Source organism: Podarcis filfolensis (genome assembly GCF_964270895.1).
Source record: "Podarcis filfolensis genome assembly, chromosome: 12".
NCBI lineage: Eukaryota > Metazoa > Chordata > Lepidosauria > Squamata > Lacertidae > Podarcis > Podarcis filfolensis.
Window position 1 is genome coordinate 31,726,526 of NC_139614.1, and position 22,484 is coordinate 31,749,009.

At 41.3% G+C, this 22,484-nt stretch overlaps 1 protein-coding gene across 7 annotated transcripts in view; it reads left to right on the plus strand.

The window, feature by feature from the left end:
- CALCR (calcitonin receptor) overlaps positions 1–15,793 on the plus strand; it is a 145,633-nt gene extending 129,840 nt beyond the window's left edge. For all 7 annotated transcript variants that reach the window (XM_083578754.1, XM_083578753.1, XM_083578759.1 and 4 more), the window contains 2 exons: positions 572–613; positions 10,092–15,793. In XM_083578754.1, the coding sequence (XP_083434880.1) occupies positions 572–613; positions 10,092–10,313 (264 nt within the window). In that variant the 3' untranslated portion in view covers positions 10,314–15,793. The remainder of the gene's footprint in view (positions 1–571; positions 614–10,091) is intronic.
- Positions 15,794–22,484: the final 6,691 nt, after the last annotated feature.

Sequence of the window (22,484 nt, forward strand, 5' to 3'; positions counted from 1 at the left end):
ATGCAAAGCAGATGCTCTACCATTGAGCTACAGCCCCTATCCCTCTGTCCTTAAGAACAACGGTGTGGGGAGAGGTTAACCCATTCCTCATGCAAATGTGTTCATGACAAAAATCAGGAGAGAAGCTGCTACTGGCACAAACGGAAGCTTATGCCACAATAGATCTGCTTGTCTTTTAGGGGTCATACGTGATGTGTTTCTGGTCCTTTTTTCTTTTCTTTTTGAGAATGTATAGCAGCTTTTAAACCAATGTACCACGGATATCCATCTCTCATTTAGTGGATATGTTTCTCACACAAAGACGCCCACTTTCTTGATTCTCTTAGTTGAGGATGTGCCATTGATGGCTTTGATATGGGGGTAAGGGGGAGATAACCTGGCAGATATCACTGTTTTGTCTTTCAACAATGAGAAGCTGTAATTGTAGGACAGTGTTCTTTGGCTATATTAGAGTCCAACTATACAGCATGAAATGAAGGCGGCATTAAATTTTGTATCATTACTTTGCACCCTAAGCAGCCACGGCATAGATAAAGAGTCTGAATAATTTTCTCTCTTTTCTTCTTCTTAGGGTTTACTTGTGGCAACTATTTTCTGTTTCTTCAATGGAGAGGTAAGCATATGAAACAGTGGAACTTTATGTTATGGCAATTTACAAGGCTGTTGTTCACTCTTAGTATAATAAGGAGACATGGATTACTTTCTCCCAAGCTCATGTCAGATTGGCTTGGATAATCAACCAAGCTGCTTCTTTGAAAATAATGAAAAAAACACGGTTTCTGTTTCATGGAAGTTCATGTTAAGATTTTGCTGCTGGGAAAACTGCATTTCCCAAGGGTCACTGGGGCATTTCTTCCTGGCAGCACACTGGTCAAGAGATGGGAGAGATCTCTCTCCTTCCTTCCTTCTTGGGGCTGGAACACCATTACTGCTGCCCAGCCAGGTATGTGCTCTTTAAAGGGGGAAAAGCCATTTTGGTGTGTCAATGCAGAATGGAGTGCTGCGGATAGAGGGGGAACTTCTCTCCCATAAACTTTGTTAATGTATCTTAGGAGCCAAGTCCAATGGTTATTCTTCCTCTCCCCCCCCCCGCCTTTCCAACAGGGCTCAGGAGATGGTTGTGAGGGGGGGGGGACTTCATCCCTTGCACTGTCTTAAGCTGATTTATCTTAGGATCCAATGTCATAGACTCTTTTCATTTTTTGAATAAATCGTACCATTTTTGAAAGCTCTTTAAAAAAAAACTTGATTTGTGGCAGGCACTGTAAAGACATACTTTGAGAAACACAAGCCCAACATCTCTTACCACATCTGGAAATAGTTGCACGACTGTTTGGATCCTGGCTGTAAAATATAATATCATAAAATGGTGACAACAGAAAGTGTATGTATATGTCATTAATGTGTCTTAGTATTGACTGCAAACGTCCATTTGTATGATGAAACCCATACATACAAATTCCTTGCGCTAAATATTCTGAGAAGCATTGAAAGGCTGGCTACTTAGCATTCATGTTGTCCAGCCTTTCATTCACACATTTAATATCTAGCACTGGCCTTCCAGAAATCCATGGAAAGCACACACCCCCGCTGCCGGCACCCCAAAAATCATTGAACCAGTGTTCTCTCACATTCTCATCTTGTTGCATCAATATTTTATATGACTTTATGTTTAGATTCCTCCTCTACTATAATGATTAAAAAAACATTGGGGGAAGAATGTCAAACATCCCTTCGATATCTGTTAGAAGTAATTCTTGAAAGGCCATGTAAGAAAAGGAGAGAAAGAAACTTAATGATGCTGCAAGATTATTTGACTACCTGCTGGAAAGCAAAAACTCACACTCCCCTTATCGATGTGTTCATTCGGTATCTCGAAAAGAGCAAAATTGCAACCACTACCTTTAACCCCGGACCCTGGGCAGAATGTGACAACAGACATAGAGTCTGTATGAGTGGTTAGGAACTCTGGCACTGCCCATTAAACTCTCATCAACCCTTTTATAATCCTAAAGTCTGCAAGCTGAACTATAAGAATAGATGTTGGTGGCTCATGACCGGAATGGGGAACCTCACTCAGGCCTGGGGTGGAATGTGGCCCTCCAGATCTCTTTATCAGGCCCTTGGAACTCTTCCCTACTCTCTCCAAGCTCATATCTCTCACTGGCCCTATTTTGCCCCGCAAGTGTTTTTTGCCTGACTGGAATGTGTCGTCTGGATGGAAGACTGGGGGGGGGGGGCGTGTAGAAACTAGTTTGCTGTACCAAGGTAAAATTTACACTTCCGCTCCACCTGCTTTTGCTTGTGGCCCCAGGAAGGTCCTTGGACTAAAAGAGGTTCCCCACCCCTGGCTCAGAGGAGATCAGTATCCAAGCAAAGCCACAGTGGCTGTTGTGAGAGCCAGTGTGGTGTAGTGGTTAAGAGCAGTGGACTCGTAATCTGGTGAACCGGGTTCAATTCCCCACTCCTCCACATGCAGCTGCTGGGTGACCTTGGGCTAGTCATACTTCTTTGAAGTCTCTCAGCCTCACTCACCTCACAGAGTGTTTGTTGTGGGGAAGGAAGGGAAAAGGAGATTGTTAGCCGCTTTGAGACTCCTTCGGGTAGTGATAAAGCGGGATATCAAATCCAAACTCCTCTCCTTCTTTTTCTATTCTCAAGAAGGGCGTGCATAAACTGGGGGTCCATTTGAACATCAAGTTGCCCCTGTTGTCTTTGTGTGACAGCTCTCACAGAAGGACCCCAACCTGGAAGTGAGGCATCACCAAAGGTTCCTCCAGCTGCCATGGTCTCCCTCTCCCAAACTTGGCATCATTTTCTGCATAATTAGGCTGCTCAAAACTGCCACATTGGGGTTTTGCTAACACACCAGTGACAACAGCCACCATTCCATTTTGTTGCACTAGCACTGTAGTGACATGAAGAAGCCCTGCGGCCATTTTATAGGCTGCTATGTGCATTGGACCCACCCAGACATAACTGCCACAACATCCTCACAAACAGCTGCCTGACATAAAGAGATGCATTTTATCTTTTATTTATACAGGACGGCTTAATAAAATGAAAGCTAAGAGGAAAGGAGGAAATCCTAAAATTGCTTGTTGTCGTTTTCTAGCTATAATGAAGCAGCAGCCAATGACACATTCTCAGTGAAGGGGGAAATACTGTATGCCATCATTCTGAAGCTTTGCCAATGTATTAATTAGGATATACAAGTTGCGAGATAGGAATTCCTGTTGGAGCTGTCAACTTTTTCATTATCTGTTCTTACGCAGAAACCCAAAGGCCTAGTTTTCAGATCAGAGCTGTGCATGAATACATTATCTCCCATAGACAGGTTTAAAATATTAAATAGCCATACAAAATGTGTTTCCCAAGGCCTAAAGCATTTGGGTTTGCAATCTGTGTGTTTCCTTTGACTGGTTAGAATCCATACAGGTGTTTACAATGCGAGCCTGTGCATGTCTCCTGAGAAGTAAGGCCCATTGAGTTCAGTGGGCTTTATTCCCAGGAAAGTGTTTGAGGGATTGCAGGCCTCAATCTGAATATTAAAAACTGTGTTTTGTTGATTTATTGTTTAGTGCCTAAAACTAAAGCTTTAATATTAAGCTGACTTCCAAGAATTGGGCTGAAATCCTTCAGTCGGAAAGGCAGTGGAATTTTAAGGCAATTAACATCTAAGCAAATGTGTTTCCGGTTAGGCTGTACTGTAAATTATTTTAAACTCAGATATCCCAGCTTTACTGATTTTTTGGCATAGGTGTTAGCATATATAGATTTTTCTTCTTTTCTAAAATCTTAACTCGTATAAAAGGAGAGGGGGAACCTGCGCTCTCCAGATGTGGTAGGATTACAGTTTATAACGTAAACAGGATGGGAAGGGGAGGACAGTGGCAAAACCAATGCATCAGCGGAGACAATTTGGCAGCCAGGCCAGTGCGTTGGCACTGCACTGCTGCCTAGTCCCTCTCCCTCCTGCTAAATTGCAGCAATCCTGCTGATGAGAGGTCAGGTAAGTACTGCCATTGCTTCAACCACTGCAGGAATTAGCTAGAGGGATAAATGGGTCTGTCTTGTTATAAAGCGGCTCCTTATGTTCCTTCACTTTGGCGGGGCAAAACTGATCCTGGTTGTTGAAGGAAAATAAATTGGCCCCTCTGGATGTCTCTTCTGGAATGAGGGATTCTAAGAGATTTCCAGAGGCTCTGAACTGGGAAAACAGAATAATCGGAATCTGAATTGTTTTATCCGGCACCTGCACAAGTTCTCTTCTAATTATACAGTTCTCGGGGGGGGGGGGACACCTATGTTATTATAAAAAAAAACCCCAATATATCTCTATAAAACCCAATATATTCTCTGACCCAAAAAGAAACTTGACCCCCATGAAGTCTGCCCATAATTTCTCACCTCTAAGGGAAGGGGGAAACAATGTGCAATCTTTTTCCTGCTGACTTAGAAATCAGATGGTTTTATCTCCCCCCCCCCTAAATTTGGATCCGATCAGTTTTAAGCACAAAATTGATGTGTGTGTTCTTATTGAGCAAATTGCTTACTTGAAATGTGTCTCTTCTACTGATTACTTCATTACTTAAGGCCATCTTTAAATGTACATTACGGTTTCCCAATATGCAGACATATTGGCAGGCATCTGTCTCTCTCAGGAGACAATGAAGTCAAGCTGTTGCAAGGTTGCAGTACCTGCTGCGGCTGTAGAGACTGATATGGGAGAGACATGTTTTGTTGCAGCTGGGGCAAATAAAGGTGTCTGGTGTGCTGCTACAAATGTGCCACATAACAGTGGTGCAGACGTAACAGTGGAGTCAACCTACTGATATTTTTCTGAGTCTAGATACTGAACATTACACTATAGTTTCATAATAATCTGTGGTTTTTCTTATTGGAAGTGCTGAGAGTTGAGATGTTGCATGTCTTATGACCTGAGGTCAAGGCCAGGATCCAGGAACCACAGACTTCACATCCCAGTTTTACTAAGAACTCACTGTGTGGCATTTGGAAGCCCTGTCTACATAGGCTCCAGAGGCATAGGCACTGCTAATTTTGCTGGAATCTCTGCTTCATGCTACTACTTCCTAAGCAAATAGAACTATCCCGTATTTTTTCCAGGGAGCTTTCAGCTATTGAATTGGCCTAAAGCAAACTGAGTTTGAGGGCAAAAAGTATAAACCAGAAAGAGATATGTCAAATTCACCTTCCCCATTTTTTAGTTACACAAGAAGTTGTTTTACATAGAGTCACCCCGCTGACCCATTTAGCTCAGTATTGTCTAGACTGATTGGCAGAAGCTCCCTCTGTCTTCAGAATGGGGTCACTGTCAGCCCTACCAGGAGATGCTCGGGAGTAGACCTGGGACCTTCTGTACCACAGAGCTATAGTCCTTCCCCAATAAGAATATAAGAGCCCTGATGGATCAGGCATAAAGTTCATTTTATCCTGTATCCAATTAGATGCCACTAAAAAACTCCCAAATAGGGCATTAAAGGCATTTGCCTGATGTTGCCCCCACCCCGGCAACTGGTTTTCAGTGACATGGAAGTCCTATTTCACTACCACAGCCATTAGTCATTTGATAGACCTGCATGAAGTCTCTTTAGTCTCTTTTAAAAGCTGGGCCGCTACCTAAGCTAGTGGCAATCCCCACATCTTATAGCAGCAGAAAACTCCATAAGTTAATTCCTGCCAGCTATTCTTGTCCCTGTGAGCTGGCATCTTAGTGCCTGTAGTGCTTGCTTGTTGCTAGCTTGAACCGGCTATTTAGTTTAGTCACTTTTCCCCCAAAGCAATTCACAAAGTGGGGCAGAGCTGCTACTCTCACTTTCCAGCACATGGGTAATTGTTGCCTACTGAGAGGGAAAGAGGTGAGGCAGCAGGGAGGCTGGCACGGTGCAAACACTGGCAAGAGTGCTGGATTCGTTTTGCCCATGCATTTGCACTACACTGCCCTCGTACCTGAACTCCTGACCATCTGCCACCTCATTGTGCTTCTTGCCCTCTGCTTCCTCAGCTAGGCTGCTGCCCTCACATTTACTGGAGGATGTCATATGATTCCACCACTAGTCAGTAGGTCCCTGGGGAAGCATCACATAGGAAAAGTCTTAGGCCAACCCTGGTTGAGTGATAATATAGTTTCTGTGTTCATGTTGCAGAAAAACACAGTTGATTTTTCAGCACACTTTCAGAGAACCTGGAAGAATTCTTGTTTCCTCTACCAAAATTTCCATGCTGTGCCTTAGTTTCAGTGCAACCAGTTAGCTTAAAGCTTGGGAGCCGCAGCTCTCCATTCCTTCCAGTGAAATTGTCCAGCTAGCCCTTGCCAGGTGCATAGAGATCAAAGTTTTATTTTCTGGTATGGCTCAGGAAAGGAATTAATAATAGTGCAAGAGGAGCTCAGTTTCTCAGTGATTTATTGCTTATTACTGGACTGTTTGCATGAAGGCAGAATCAGGTGAAACTGATCCAAAATAAATGGTTTCAAAAACAATGTTCCATATCTGCGTTTGGAACAAGTGATTCAGCCTTATTTATTCACAAATGTTCAGTACCAGAAAAGCTTTGTCTAGAACACTGAAAGAATAGCTCTATTTCATGTCTTATAAGCCTAGCCATGTCAGATGTAAGTCTGATGTAATTCAATAGGGCTTACTCCCAGGTAAGTGACATTAGGATTGGAGCTTTAATCAGTGGGAAAACATAATGTCATTTGTGTTCAGCCCTTGTCATGGAAGGTCTGAGGACATACCAATTAGGAAGCTAGGCGAGCACTGTATTGCCTCTCTTAAACAAGAACAGAACAGTAACTGGAAACTCATGATTCTACCCAACTAACTAAGTCCAGTGCCACCTAGTGTCTAAACTGTATGGTGGCGCTATCCACACAGCCCTCTAAGAGCATCAGTCTCACTGTTACTGAAAGGGTTTTGTCTATTGGCTGGCCGTCTCCTCTTTGTGAGATCAGTTTGAGAGGACCAGGCAAAAGTGAATGAACGCAAAATGACATTTATAATACAAAAATGGTGCCTGTACACTTGCTGCTACCATGTTGATGGTGTTTATGCAGCCTGCCTGCTTTGCATAGATAATATGTGTTTACAGAGACTGTGAGAAGGAGATAATAAATTACTGAAATTTTATTTCAATAGTTTACTGGAATTACTAGAACCTCAAGCTCCACCAACTGGAGTGTGGTACAAAATAGTGGATTGGGTTCTAACAAATTAACATATCTAGAAATAAGAGACAAGATGGCTCAAACAAAAATTTCATTTTTACAACATCCTAATCCTTTCAGATATAAATTTGGATGTCTTCCTGGTTGTCCGCCCAAGCTTTTCAGCACCCTACTTTGGAGCAGGCTGGAGGCTTTTTGCTATTACTGTTGTGAGCCAGAAATCTTTGCAGGTCTGTTGCAAATATTAATCTCCTAGCTGACTCTGGCTTATATGCACAGGGTTTTAAAAACTCTTGTTTATTAATATTAAGTCTGATCTTTTAGCACAAAGCTTTCCCAATTAGACCGCAGTCCCTTAGGGAGATTCAATTAGGCCAGCATATTTATAAATAACTGGTGCAGTGCGTCGTAGCTGAGAGAGTGAGCCATGATATAAGAAGCCCCCTAGGCGGACAGGCAAATTCTCCATTCCTTTGCTTCACCTCTTCCCCTACAATCAAGGGATTATGACACTCTCTTTCCATGTATACTGTAAGAAATCCAGAGATAATGTGTGTGAAACATTTTGAATATTCAGAAGTATTATAAACAGTAGGGTTGTGTCTATGTAGAGTAGATTCACTGAAATTAATAGGTTAGTCAAGGTAATCAATTTCAGTGGGTCTCCTCTGAGTAGGACTAATGTCGGATAAAACCTGACAGCTACAATCCTATACATATATAACTGGACATAAGTCCCTTCTATGGCATTTACTTTTCAATAGACATGAGTAGGATTGCATCATATTGTTATCCCTCTGCCAGTTCATTCCGAACAGATGTATACTATAAACAATGCCTTCCTGGGGTGAGGAGGGTGAAACTAATGGGAGGCTGTGATCCCCCATCAGGAGGCCATTCTGGAGCTACTTTTTCTTCAAAATACAATTGCCTAAGCCTGATTTTTAAAAAGTGTTTATAGTAACATACAGTCAGATTCCAGCTGTGTTAGGTAGGGCTTTCTAATAGTAACACTGTTGGGTAGGTAGCCTTATGCGCCGCACTGCTCATTTGCCTATCAGTCATGTTCTTTGGCATTAATTTCCACCATGAAAAATCCAGCCAGCAAATTACATTACATTTACATTTCTCTCACACACTTTTCCTCCAAGGAACTCAAGGTGGTCTCTTCCATTCCTCATTTTATCCTCACACAATCATCACGTGAGGGAGGTTAGGCTGAGAGACTAGCCCAGTGAGTTTTGCAGTCAAGTAGGCATGAACCTTGGGTCTCCCAAGTCCCTAATAATACCACACTGGCTTTCCAGTGTTCATGGTCTGTTTGGGGGGAAATAAGCTAATGCCTTCCATAATCAAGAATTGTGCATTAATGAGACAGAATGAATAGAGAGATGATTTGTGAATCTTAAACAAAATGCGTGGTGTTTGGGGGAACAGCCATTATTCAGCAACGCGCTTTGAAATCTGCATATGAACCACTTTGAACAGATGGAAATTAGGATCTCTTTCATATTGCTCAGTCTCTGCCCTTTCAACATTCTTCAAATACTTCATTTTGTATTTGAATAGCAAATGGCTAGACTCAGAATATATTATCAAATATTGCAGGGGGGGAAATCTATTAACAATGCTAACAAAGTGGCGTTGGTAATGCTTGTTGTATCCACAGCCTTTAAGAATCAAGAAATGAAGAATAAACAGCTGAACAAATGCCTTTCAGCTTTGCTGCATTACTAGTTTTAGATTCAATGCTTTAAAATTTCTATTCAGTTTAATTTTCAAAACATAACTTTCTTTTTTCTTTTTTACTTCCTGGACCAAAACAATCCTTATGCATATGTCTCCTTTTGCATTGTGGCTTTTGTTGATAACCAGCAACATGGTTGGCTACCTGTTGTTCTTTTCTGGACTTTAGCAGCTTAATCTGGGAAAACCATTTGTTCTGCATCCACATTATTTACATTGCAATTATTTGCTCAGAAGTAAGCCCCATTGTGTTTGGTGGGGCTTACATCCAGACAGATCTGCATAGGATTGCAGCCTTCAAACCTTTTGCTGGGTCTCATTTTAAAATAAATTGTTTTCTTTTTAAGAAAAAGAAAGATTCTAGCTTCATGGTTGCATCATGAAAATTAATATTAAATTCTTTTTTTGAGGGGGCCTTAGGCAAAAGGAACTTCAGAAAAGGTTCATACTGTCAAAACTTATTTAACTAAGGAATAGCAAACCTCTTATGAGACAACACTCTTGTCAATGCCATTTTATGTTCTCCACAATTGACTGGACCAACATCCAGTACATTATGGGGGGGGGGATGGTGATGACCATAAAAACATATCACTCAAGTCTACCTGTGGCAGCCTCAGTGCACATCCAAAGAACTCAAGAGTGCTGGGCCTCTGCCCATGAATGCCAAAAGCTGATGCCAGACCTGATCTTCAGCAGCATGATCCCCATTTATGAAAAGCTAAGCACGCTCATTTAATCCTTTTTTAAAAGCATGTACTGCGAGTATATGGTTTACTGTAGAATATATACAGTGGACTGGATCCAGAAAGCCCCATGCATGAATGGGAGGGATTTCTGCTCACACATAAGGTGGGTTGTCAACTGTCCCTTCTGCCGCTCCCAGTACCCCTTCCCACATCATTCTGGATGGTCCCCTGCCTAACAGGAGCGTTAGGACTTGCACTTGCACGCCAGTTCTTTGGATCTCACCTAATGTATTAAGCCTTCCAAGATTTCACCATCACCTTTTGCAGTTATACCCCCAATGAAAGTAACCACCATACCAGCTGGTTTTTTAGAGGGAAGGCAAGATTTATCAGCCACTGTGTTAGAATCAATTCAGATTATCCCCTTCTATTGCACTAGCCTAAACTCTATTGTCTTATATCTGCAGGTCCAAGGAGCTTTGAAGAGGCAATGGATGCAGTATAAGACCCAGTGGGGTCAAAGACGGCGAGAACATTGTTCTACGCGATCTACCTCCTACACAGCCACTTCCATCACGGAGGTTCCAATTTATCCGTACCACCACGACTCCAACAGTGAACAGTTTAATGGAAAGTATATAGAAGACTCTGAACTTGTTGCATTAAAATCTGGAGAGACGTCTGCTTAGCTTATGAATGAAGGACTTCTTATTTATACAAGGAGGAGAAGACTTCAAGGCGACTGCAAAAGTGTGCTCAGTCAGGTGCATATACAAGCAACAGGTGGCAACAGCTCGAGTCTGAAAGAAACAGATATGGCAGATGGCTCCAGTACTCTTAAAGGCCAATAGGTCCAAGGCTAGAGCTAGCCAGTGAGAAGCATGGAATTTCACTAGTTTTCAGAACTTGACCATATGAAATGAGGGATGCACTAAAAAAAAACAAGCATCCATTAGCTGTCCCATGACAACCTGGGAGATGCCATTATTTCTATACATGGATCTTTGTTCTCCAAGCTGAGCTAAAAGCGTATAGGAGATGGTTAACAGCTATTAATTAGATACTTTCTTTTTACACTCAACCTTGGAACCATAAACATGAACTATTTCTCAGCATCCTGGAAAGATTTTGATCTTTGAATTTAAGTAAAAAAATCTTAAAGATTTTTTGTATTTAGAGCAAAACAATAGGAATCATTCCATTATATTTAAATCCTCACTGTCTCAAGAGGATTTCATGCAGTATTATTCTGACATCAAGCACAGTCAGAAATGAAGGTAAAATATTTATTGTGCCACAAGCATTCAAAAAGACTAGCTTGCCTAAGAAACAGACGGTTCTGTCAGAGTATAATGAGCGGACCCAAGAGACTTTGTTCAGCATTCCATATACTGGTTGCTTGATATTAATCATTTATTGGGAAATTGTCAGCCATATTTTTCAGTCCAGCAGATATAGGGAACAATTTTTCTCTACAAATAAACTGTGAAATGTACTTCAAAATAAGTTTTTTTTTCCTTTTTAAAATGGATACTTCTGAGCTTCTGAATACTTACAATTTTACAGTTGCTTCTAAATATTCATCATTTATTTTGCTAATGAAGTCATAACTCTTAAGGATAAGGAATACATAGAGGGGTTGTCCACTAGGTACTTAAACTTTTGGACCCCATTTATACCTCATTGCACATGCCAGTTCAATGTGGCTTCTAAACACACACACGTATTCAAATGAAAGAACCATATTGGAGGGGGAAGAATTTAGTGGGTTGTCCAATTTCTGCATTTCTTTTCCTGTGGACTAACAAATGCAAAAGTCAGAGGTTCTACAAACACATCCCATCTCTCCCTCCAGCATCAGATAAGCAAGAGGCATTATTACAGTTAAAGGAGCCATTCAAGCCAGTCAAAAGCATTTCAGTCCCAGTAAATTTTGTCATACATTCATGTTCAAAGCACTTCCCATAAAAAACCAAAATCTGAATTATTGAGATAACTGGATCCATAAAATAAGTAATATCATTATTATATTAACACTTGATTTAGCATATACCAACATTTAAGTGATTATCAAGGTCAGATAAGAATACCCACCTTCACATCCAAAAGTAGTCCCGAAGCTGATGACCTTAGTATCTAGTAACTGCTCCCCTCCCCAAACACATTACAGTGGTACCTCAGGGTGTGAACGGGATCCGTTCCGGAGCCCCTTTCGCATCCTGAAGCGAACGCAACCCGTGACTGCGCGTCTGTGCGTGCGTGGGTCACGATTCACCACTTCCGCGCATGCATGTGACGTCATTTTGAGTGCGCATGCGTGAGTGGCAAAACCCAGAAGTAACGCGTTCCGTTACTTCCGGGTCGCCGCGGAGCACAACCCGAAAGCGCTCAACCTGAAGCATATTCAACCCGAGGTATGACTGTATTAAATTACTCAAACAAAATAGCAAGAAAACTCCCCTCAGAGTTCTTCAGGAAGCAATTCCATTATGCAGACTTTGGAGGGTTGGGCAACGTAGGTGGGAACATGTGTTCCCCATGATGGCCAACACCAAAGTCTCTTTCCCCTCACAATTTGAAGCAACACTCTTATGAGGAGAGCAAGAAACAGGGGTCCAGCCTGGAGAAGGGGCGTGTTCTGGGAAGGGTCCCAGGGACCAGCTAGAACGGCTGGCTAATCCCATCCATTAGCCTTGGCGTTTTAGCATTGTTAGATCTACTTAAGCCTAACATTACACTCATTGTCCTAAAGAGAACACGAGGTAGTTGTATTGCTCCCGAGTGTTTGATGAGAGAGTATTACTGATTATTTTTCAGTATTCAGCAAATGGCCCAAATCTCTCAGGCAACTTTAAAGGTAAATACTATTCACAAGGAAGTGTTTTGAGGGTTCTAAAACTGTTTTGTGGCTCTAAGTCAGCCTCTCCTCCTGCATTCCAGGAGGTTGGACTAGAGGACCCTTAGGAGCCCTTCCAACTCTACAATTCTATGACTCTTCAACCTGATGTTTTGGACTACAACTCCCATCACCCCTGACCATTGGCCATAAGCTTCTGCACACATGATGGGAGTAGAGGCTCCTCCAGCCCATGTGGAACATTTTGCACAGCCCTCCCACATAATCCCATTTAATGTGTGCAGTACAAAGTGTACTGATAGGCATTAGATTGCCAAATGTTAATCAAGTGATAGGAGGGTATTATAAGTTGTCTCATTTCTGTGATCTACAGTGAATAGAACTGCAGTGAACAGAACAATACCAGGCCATGATGAACCGACTTGAACAAAAATTCACAGAAACATTTCTGCATATTGTAAATTTGTGGTCACAACCCTATGCAGACTGTGTCCTGAACCGCTGAAAGTGTGCAATTTGTTAAACTACACCTTTTCTCTGAAGAGAGAAATGAAGAAAAGGGAGATTGTGCAGAGGTTTTGAGGTAAAAGAAACCAGATAATCCATCCAATGTTATTGAAATCCCATTTATTTCAACAGAAGTCATTTAGGTATATCCATAACAATGGAATCTATATATGATTGGTAATGTCAACTCCTCTATGTTCAATAGTACTTACGCCTAGTTAAATGTGTATAGGATTGCAGTCTAAGTCTCCTTCCATAGAAATCAGTGAGATTTTAAAATGGGTAACTTTGGTTCAATCGTGGCCATAAAGTATGTTCCATCTGGTGTCATAGTTTCTCTCCAGTAAATTATCAACCAGTTGTACATGCAAAGTATATAATAAACTATATGCTTGCATTTTTAAAATTCATTCTTGACTTGGCACTAGAATTGTTAGATTGAGATACTGGTGACCAGATTACATCAGATCTACAAAGATTCAAGTCACTGAGGTTGAAATTCAATTTAGTGGCTGGCTTGGTGAAGAAAATATAGCCTGTCAGATTCATTAAATGCATAATTACATCATACATCACAGAATGGGACCAGATTTGCTTGAGCTGCATCAAATAATAGGAAGTGTTTTTTTGTTTTGTTTTTTACCAACAAGATCATCTTCTTAAACTTTATTCCTAACTTTGCTAGGATGTAGTGAACAAAACCGAGAAACAGTTTTAAAAATCAGATCACCTTTACTGGGAATGTTATACTTCTGATCCCTTTTATCCTTATTGAGATTTAGCATATCGGTACAGTAGTTCTATAACTTTTCTTAGTGCAAAAAAATGGGCTATTGAAACAGAAATGTACATAACGCATAAAAGTCCTGAAACCTGTAACATACTTATCTGTACGGAATTATTCACACAGTGTATTATATCATTGGGAATTTATTATATTGCCATGTTTTTGTATGGAACAATGTTCAGCTTTGTGATTCATCAGCTCATTCTACTCATTGAACTTTGTTCATATTACGAAAGATACTTCTGAAGATCATTATTACTTTTTGTACAATAGATCTGTTCTATATCAAAAGCTACTTCTGAAGGTTACCGTCGCCAAAACTCTTCATCTTATAAGCCTTTAATGCTGGGTGCAGTCTTGTAGACTATACATTAAGATGAAATACCTCATGCTTACATAATATGTTCTTTATTATCAATGTATCATATTGCATTAGGGTGCCCTGGGACCCTAGGTCATAAAGTTAATGGTAATAACACTGAGAATGTGCAAAATAAACTCAATTGGGAAGGACAATAGACCTACACCAAAGAGGTTGGTCAGGTTTGCACTGTTGGAACACCAAATCTCAATAGTTCAGTCATGGACACCAGTAGGATCTGAACTCTTGTATAACTGGAGTGCTCATTTAAATGCTGTCAAATTAAGCTTTGCACCATAGTGCACAAATACACAATGGCTTATATTGTAAGATAAGCAAACATAAGGAAGTTTAGAAAATGAAAGTATTCCGTCCCTTCCTTTCTTTGCAGTCACTTTCAAACACAAATACACACGGATCAGAGTCCCTGCTGGACAATGTGTGGGTGCCCTAGCTCACCCCAGCTAAGAAAGGCATTTGCCTGATAGTTAAGTCTTTATTGACAAAAGCACTTACAACAATTCCTTCTGCATGCGCACGCACGCACGCACACTCACACACACACACACATTCCAGCCACTAGGCGGTTGTCCCTCACATCTGTGCCCCACGAAGCAATTGCAGCAACAGTGAGAGCTCACCCCTCTGCCTGCTTATATAATAATGCAGGCTTCCTCAAACTCGGCCCTCCAGATGTTTTGAGACTACAATTCCCACCATCCCTGCCCACTGGTCCTGCTAGCTAGGGATCACGGGAGCTGTAGGCCAAAAACATCTGGAGGGTCAAGTCTGAGGAAGCCTGTACTAATGGGTTGCACACTCACAACCTGAGACATCACCTGCATGGAAGTTGCCTGCTTGGTGGAGGAAGGTGGGGAATCTATTGACCCTTCTGTCACCAGAACAGCTGCTTCTTCCACCACATCCTGCGCACCTTCCTTCTTCTCAGACTGCCCTGACTCTTCCCCAACTCCTGCCTTGTGGGCAGCACCAAACCTTATAAATTACTGGTGCCCTCTCCTGGGTCTCTCCTTTAGTCCCCTACCTCAACAGCACACTATTCGGAGCCCTAACAGTGGGATGGAAGATTTGCCTTAAATCAGACTTAGGATCCAAGACAAAGTTCACAGAAGAAGAGTTTCCTGTCCCCACCCCATCCTATGTTGTTCAGGAAGAATGTCCCCTGATTCTGTTGTGAGACTTTTGCAGAGGTGGGGAAATGGGGGTCAACTCCTTCCATATGTTTCCTTAAGTTTATTTATCTTAGAGTCCAAGCCACTGTGTACAATGTGGGGATATTGCTGAAAAGGGGAATCCCATAAATACATTCTCTCTCCCATATTCGTTCCTCCTTTTATTGGCCAATCCTGTGGCAAAGAGCCTGAAATATGGGGACTGAAAATCGAAAGAACAGCTGTATCCTATACTGCAACTCTTCTGTGGGGAAAGGTTGCAACATTTGGAACTTCTATTTTTGAGAAAAGGTGAGGAAGAGGTGGCATGGTAGAAGTTTATAAAATCATCTTTTATCAGGCTTTTTATTGTATTTTTTTCAGAATTCAAAAATAGCTACCAAATACAAAGTTGTCTAATGCATAAAATGCAGTGGAAAGGGTGGGCATTCTTGGTGAGACAAATAAACAGAATAAAAAATGCATTCCTTTTTTCTTTCTTTTTTTGAGGCCCTGTATAACATTTCTGCAATGAGCACCTGCTAAGCAAAAAAGATACATTGGGCATATTCTACAGTCATTCATAAACCAAGAGCATAATGAAATATGTATTCACACAAAAAGGATATAGATGTTAATTGGGTGTCTATGGGCTCCGAGTTAGTTGTACATCATGTCAATATTGCAAGAGCAAAGGATTTTATAACCTTAGTATTGAGCAGGCTGATAAAATACATCTGCACTGCATAAAACAATACATTTCCAAGGTTACTGAGCTTGAGAAGCTGACATTCAGTCTGTTAAAATTAATTATAATAATGTTCCTTTTGTTTATATAAACCAGGGGTTTTTTTATTCTTATTAATTAACTGCTCTACTTTTATCCTGTCAAAATGTTGGTAGCTTTGTACAATGGGAAATGTTAATTGCTGACAGTTAAATTTGCTGCTCCATTGCATTAGCAGCGTATTCAAATTATGTAATTGAACTAATCCATCAGACATACTAAGGCAGGTGCCTCAGGTGCCAGGTGCCAGAGCTGAGAGTGGCAACAAGATTTTGGAGGGAAGAGTTTTGTGCCACACTGCCTGCCCTACATCCCCTAAGCGAGCCTTCAAGTGTTGTGAAGGACTCCTTCCTATCACCAGTGCTGACATCCAGTTTGAAGGGCACCATCTTGTTTTTCACAAAATGTCTTGAATGGCTGGAGAACCTCCATCACTAGCCGACTGACAAAACAGTGTCCTGTAAGAAGAGCCCTGTAGAGAGATAAGGCCAAGGCTCCATCTAGTCCCTAGTCTGACTAGTCAGGTGCTTCTGATAATCATGAAGTCATGAGGTCACAAAGTCCACCATTGCTGCTCCTCCATTTTGTGCTATAAGAAGCCCGCTGTTACAGCCATCTTGTGTTATGCCACCGACACACACACACACACACACACACACACACATGAATGCATTTCAGGAGAAGCAGCCAACACTTTAAAGAGGAGGACTACTGCCCTCTGCTAGCTGCGAACACACCATCTTCTCCTATTGGAACCAAGGTTTCAAAATGGTCAGGGAGCCTCTCAAAGTACAGCAATATCCCCACCTTGCAAGGTTGACCTCCAACTCAGGGAGGGTAAACAGAATGGCAACAAGGGAGTAGAGCTAACATACTCATCCCCACTTCCAACCCCACCATCTTGAGGAGGCTGACATGTTTTTTATATGTCTCAACAAACCAGGTTGCTGGGATTCCATCAAAATATACCTGCTTGCAATACCAAAACAAACATAACTGATAACAAGCTTTGTATGCTGTTGAATCTGCATCTATTTGAATAGCTTTTAGAATGATTGTGGGTACATAGTAGAGAGAAATAGAGCCATGGTTAAAAAAACACACCTCAGAACAAGGTATAGAAATAGTTGCATTGCGCCTCTGTAGTATGTTTCTTTTCATCTGCATTTATAATTTGTATACCGCCTTTCTGCATTGTAAACAGAAGGCAAAATATACAATAAAAGAACACACATCCTATAACAATCCGATCCAACACAAAACAAGTCATAATGGAAAATATGACAATCAACATAAACAACTTAAACCAATTAAAGTAATATTCAGTAATCCAATTCAAATAGAATATTAAATGACAGGATGAGACGGTTAAATCAGCTATGATTAAATGGGCACAAGATATTGGTCATGACATTATGTTTGCTGACTGGGAACAGTTATGGACCACCGGTATAAAGTTTACGGCATGTAATGCCTTAAGAGAAAACATTATGAAAATGATCTATAGGTGGTACATGACTCCAGTCAAGCTTGCAAAAATCTACCACATGCCCAATAATAAATGTTGGAAATGTAAGGAAACTGAAGGTACCTTTTACCACCTTTGGTGGACGTGCCCAAGGATTAAGGTCTTCTGGGAAATGATTTATAATGAAATGAAGAAGGTGCTTAAATGCACATTTGTGAAGAAACCAGAAGCCTTCCTCCTGGGCATGGTGGGCCAATTGGTATCAAGGAAAGATAGGACGTTTTTTATGTATGCTACAACAGCAGCAAGAGTACTTCTAGCAAAGTACTGGAAGACACAAGAACTACCCACACTGGAAGAATGGCAGACCAAGGTGATTGACTACATGGGACTGGCGGAGATGACTGGCAGAATCCGCGACCAAGGGAGAGAGACGGTGGAAGAAGATTGGAAGAAATTTAAAGTTTATCTCAAGAACTGTTGCAAAATTAATGAGTGCTAAAATGTTTTGGGTCAGGTAAAACAGAATTGCGGGGACAAATAATTGGATATGAGAAAAAGGATTCAAAGGGAAAAAAAGTGTTATAAGTTGACATTGGGGCTTGCTGGAAAACTTTAAAACAGGGATGCAGAAAGGGGAGGTATGAGGAAGTCGATGAAAGAAGGTTTAAGAAAAAATGTGAAGAAATTATACGTGTTTATATGTTTGTTTGTTTTTGTATTGTTTTGTATTGTCTATTATTATGTGTTAAAAAACCAATAAAAATTTTATAAAAAAAAAAAATAGAATATTAAATGACAAAATTAATTCTGAAACCATCAACAGATCAGAATTTAACAGAAAATCACTCCAAGCAATTACAATAGATCATCACTAAACTAATCAATAAAAACAACTGCAAAGTCACTACACAAAATACCACAGACCATGTGAAAAAAAGCAAAAAAAGCTGAGCTGCCAAGTCACATAGCTTCTAAAATTGCAAAACACAGCTCATCCTCTGGTCCAGGTCCAATATCTAATCCTCAAGCAGATGACCAAAAAAGTTTAGTCTCTGTACTGAAACAATAATGATTTCAATATTGCTCTAAGTGGCCTGGAGTCATCTGTCCTAGTGCACTCCATCTCTGGAGACTGAGCTTTCTGGCAATGTCATTACAGTCTCAGTAGTCTCCTCCTAGGCTAGGGCACCAAACAGAAATTGATGTTGTTACCAGCATCCTGTGTCAACAGCATCTGCATCTTTGCACTTGGCCTGGACTCAGGTCAAGGTCTTAAATGGTGTAGCGGAGAAGAATATGGACAGCCTTCCTAGCCCAGTATCAATCCTGCACCTGACTCTGGCCAACACATTGCTGGCTGCCTCACCAAAATACAGCAAGCAACCCGCCTTTCTGAGTTGCCCCACAAGAGCTGAATTCAGAGCACACAGAAATTTTTATGAAGCTTCACAATGTTAAAATGCATCCACCCTTTTACCGTCAAAATCTATTAAGTGAAATGAGAAGTAGAAGCAACATATACCGCCTATTGTTTGTGGGAGAAATTCTGTGTAATAATCAGCCGGAAAGAAGCAAGCAATATTGCAGAACTGCATACTCTAGCAAATATTCGTTCCCTGAATAAATAAATTTCTCAAGGTTGGAATGGCAATAACAGACAAATCATTACTAATTTCATTTTTGCATGGCATTTTGAAGGGACCAGGAACTTTTAACGTACTTAACTGCTCAGAGGGGATAAAGCAAATCTCAGTTGGTTTTGATCAAGAGAATTCTTTTGCAACTTTTAAAGTCAGAATGCCAACTACCAAATATTGAAGTTTTGTCAATTGTTCTGCCTCTTGTATATTTTTACTTATTCAAAAAATATTGAGGGGCTGCTTTGTTGGTAAAGCAGCTTCCAAAGGCAGAACAAGAAAAAATATATACATTTTAAACATAAGCTTCCTATTGCATGAACCAATGATGCGCAACCTGTGGACCCCACCCCCACCCTGAGTGACAGCTCTCATTCAAGCTGTTATGTGGTCTAAAAACCAGACCTGCACCCCTCCCCAACCACCTTATGATACATGATGGATGCTCTAGGAGTTGATCCCACCAAACTGTAGCACCCATGTAGTAGGGCAGAACTGCAGAACTGCCTTCCCAACAGGGGCAGAGTGGCAACATATGGTGTCAGGTGGGTGTGGTTTGGGGAAAAGAGCCTGTTGGCTAAATTAGGACCCACACACCAGAGGTTCTCCAACCCTGTCCTATGGTATCAAGTAAGAAAAGGAAGGTATCAATTTCATGCCTTCAGTATTCTAGTCCTAATATCTAAAAATATTTGCTGATTTTCATTTCTGCTTCCTAAACAACTGCTTATTCAAATATTATTCAGAAACTGGCATAAAGCTGTCTTGCTTTTCATCAGCAAAACTAAAAACAGAATAATGTATAGCCAAACTGGATTGTGCTGCTAAATATAATAATGTTAGAAATGTAAGGACCGCTCACAAAGGAAACGAATGTACTAAATATGGATGTTGTATCAATAACAATGTGGACTACCTCTTACGATGAATTATTTTGCAGGTTTCATCACTTGCTTCATTTATTGAATTTTCAATCTAATTTGAAACTCAGAAGTCAGGGAATTTGTCACAGCATGATCAAGTTCTAAAACCTTTGTTCTCATAAATTGACACTTTTGTGGGAGGAAAGTAGAGAATTTCCTTGCAGATTGAAAAGCTGATTTTGTCTGGTTGCACAAGCTATATTAAATACTTTCCAGACTGAAATCCAGTGAAGTGAACAAGATGGAATGGGCATCATCTAGCTCAGAAGTTTCTTTCTTTTTGCATCTATATCATAGTGGCTAATCAGAAGAAGTGTCCAACCAGAAACTTTTAAATTGAGCTGTTTAAATTGTGTCCCACACTCCCACATTATAAAAACTACTTTACACATATTTTCTTTCAAAGCATGCTTGAAACTTGACCACTCTTTCTTCAGATAAAGCAGCCATGGGATGGGGGCATGTAGGAATTCCAGCTCAGGGTAATGGTATGGCAGGTCCTCTCACTGAGAAATCAAACACCCACCATGTATTCAGTCCCTTCCTCAGAACAAATAAGGAAAAACTTGGGGAGTAAAATTATATGCTATTGAGGGTCCTGCAGAAAACTTATCTATTGAATATTCATCTTGCTCTGCTTACACAAAGCTTACATGGATGTTAGGTTATTCGGGCTTCCTCAACCTCAGCCCTCCAGCTGTTTATGGCCTACAACTCCCATGATCCCTAGCTAGCAGGACCAGTGGTCAGGGATGATGGGAATTGTAGTCTCAAAACATCTGGAGGGCCGAGGTTGAGGAAGCCTAGGTTACATCCAGTCTGTATTGACCATTTGTTCTGATTTGTTTGCCGGGCATTTAGATGATACTGAGCCTTCATCCCGATTTGCCTTCCTGTTAATCATTAATCACCCACACACTTTTCAATACATTTCCCTGTGTCACTTTCCAAAAGAATCACAGAAAATCCTATTCTTTCTTAAAGTGGATTTGTTGCATGAAGGTGGCATGAAGGTGACAGAACACTTTAATTCATTTTAACTACACAAACCTACAGCAATATGGGCTTGAATCCATCCTGCAAAATTCTTACAGTCTGTGGGACACCCGAAGAGTTTCTTAAACAGACACAGCTTAAAAGTTTGTGTCCTTTCAAACACTGTCGGACTACAAGCTCCCACTGCTGATCACTGGAGACTCGCAACATATAGAGGCCCCAGATTCCCCATCCCTGGTCTAAATCATGGGAAACTTGGGGCTGGAGCTGAACATATGAATATACAAATCCTTGTTTTTATTATTTAAATATTTATGAACAACACTTTCCTTTAAAATATCGCTCTGTCACGCTCAGAGTAGCCACATTGAAATAATGGTCTCCCAGGTAAGGAGGCTCACACCAATGCAGCCCATTCAGTCATTTAATGACATGGAGGATGTCAGTCAAAGGAGAGCCAGTGTGATGTAGTGGTTAAGAGCGGTAGTCTCATACTCTGGTGAACCAGGTTCGCTTCCCCGCTCCTCCACATGCAGCTGCTGGGTGACCTTGGGCCAGTCACACTTCCCTGAAGTCTCTCAGCCTCACTCACCTCACAGAGTGTTTGTTGTGGGGGAGGAAGGGAAAGGAGAACGTTAGCCACTTTGAGACTCCTTTGTGTAGTGATAAAGCAGGATATCAAATCCAAACTCTTCTTCTCTTCTTCAATGGCCGATTGCCATCTTCTACCTACATAGTCGCAGGCAGTGTGCCTTCAGATAACAGTCACTGGGAATCTCAGGTGAGGAGAGTGATCTTGCGCTCTAGTTCTGCTTCCCACAGGCATTCATCTGATTGACCACAGTGAGAATAGGTTGCTGGACTCCATCGACCTTTGGTCTGAACCAGCAGGCTCCCCTTTTCATCCTATTGCATGGTTCCATCGTGAATGACTTGTGCCGCCTGACTGCAGTTTCTATTTCATGTTTTATTTTGCAAATCACTTCGGAGACCTTTGGGTCGAAAGGCAAGACTCAAAATGTTTTGAGTGACGCAAATGTTTTCAATGAATAAACAAGGGTCAAAGCAGGGACCAGTGTTGTTCCCGCTTCTCCCGGTAGCCGCCTGCAAAGTTTGATTGCCAAAGTCATCTAATCTGATGCAGGCTGCAGATGCAAATTGGGACTTGTGCTAAAATTGGAAGTCAAACCACACTGGGTAGGGGCGGATTCTCCCTGCTACTACACTGAGCACTGGCAAACACAATAGCTCTGAGGTCAGAGAGTTTGGCACAGTGCATCTCATCCTTTGTTGGAGCGCTAGGCAGACACGACAGCATTGGCCCTGCGTTATCTCTGGTGCTGTACAAGGATCCACTTTGCT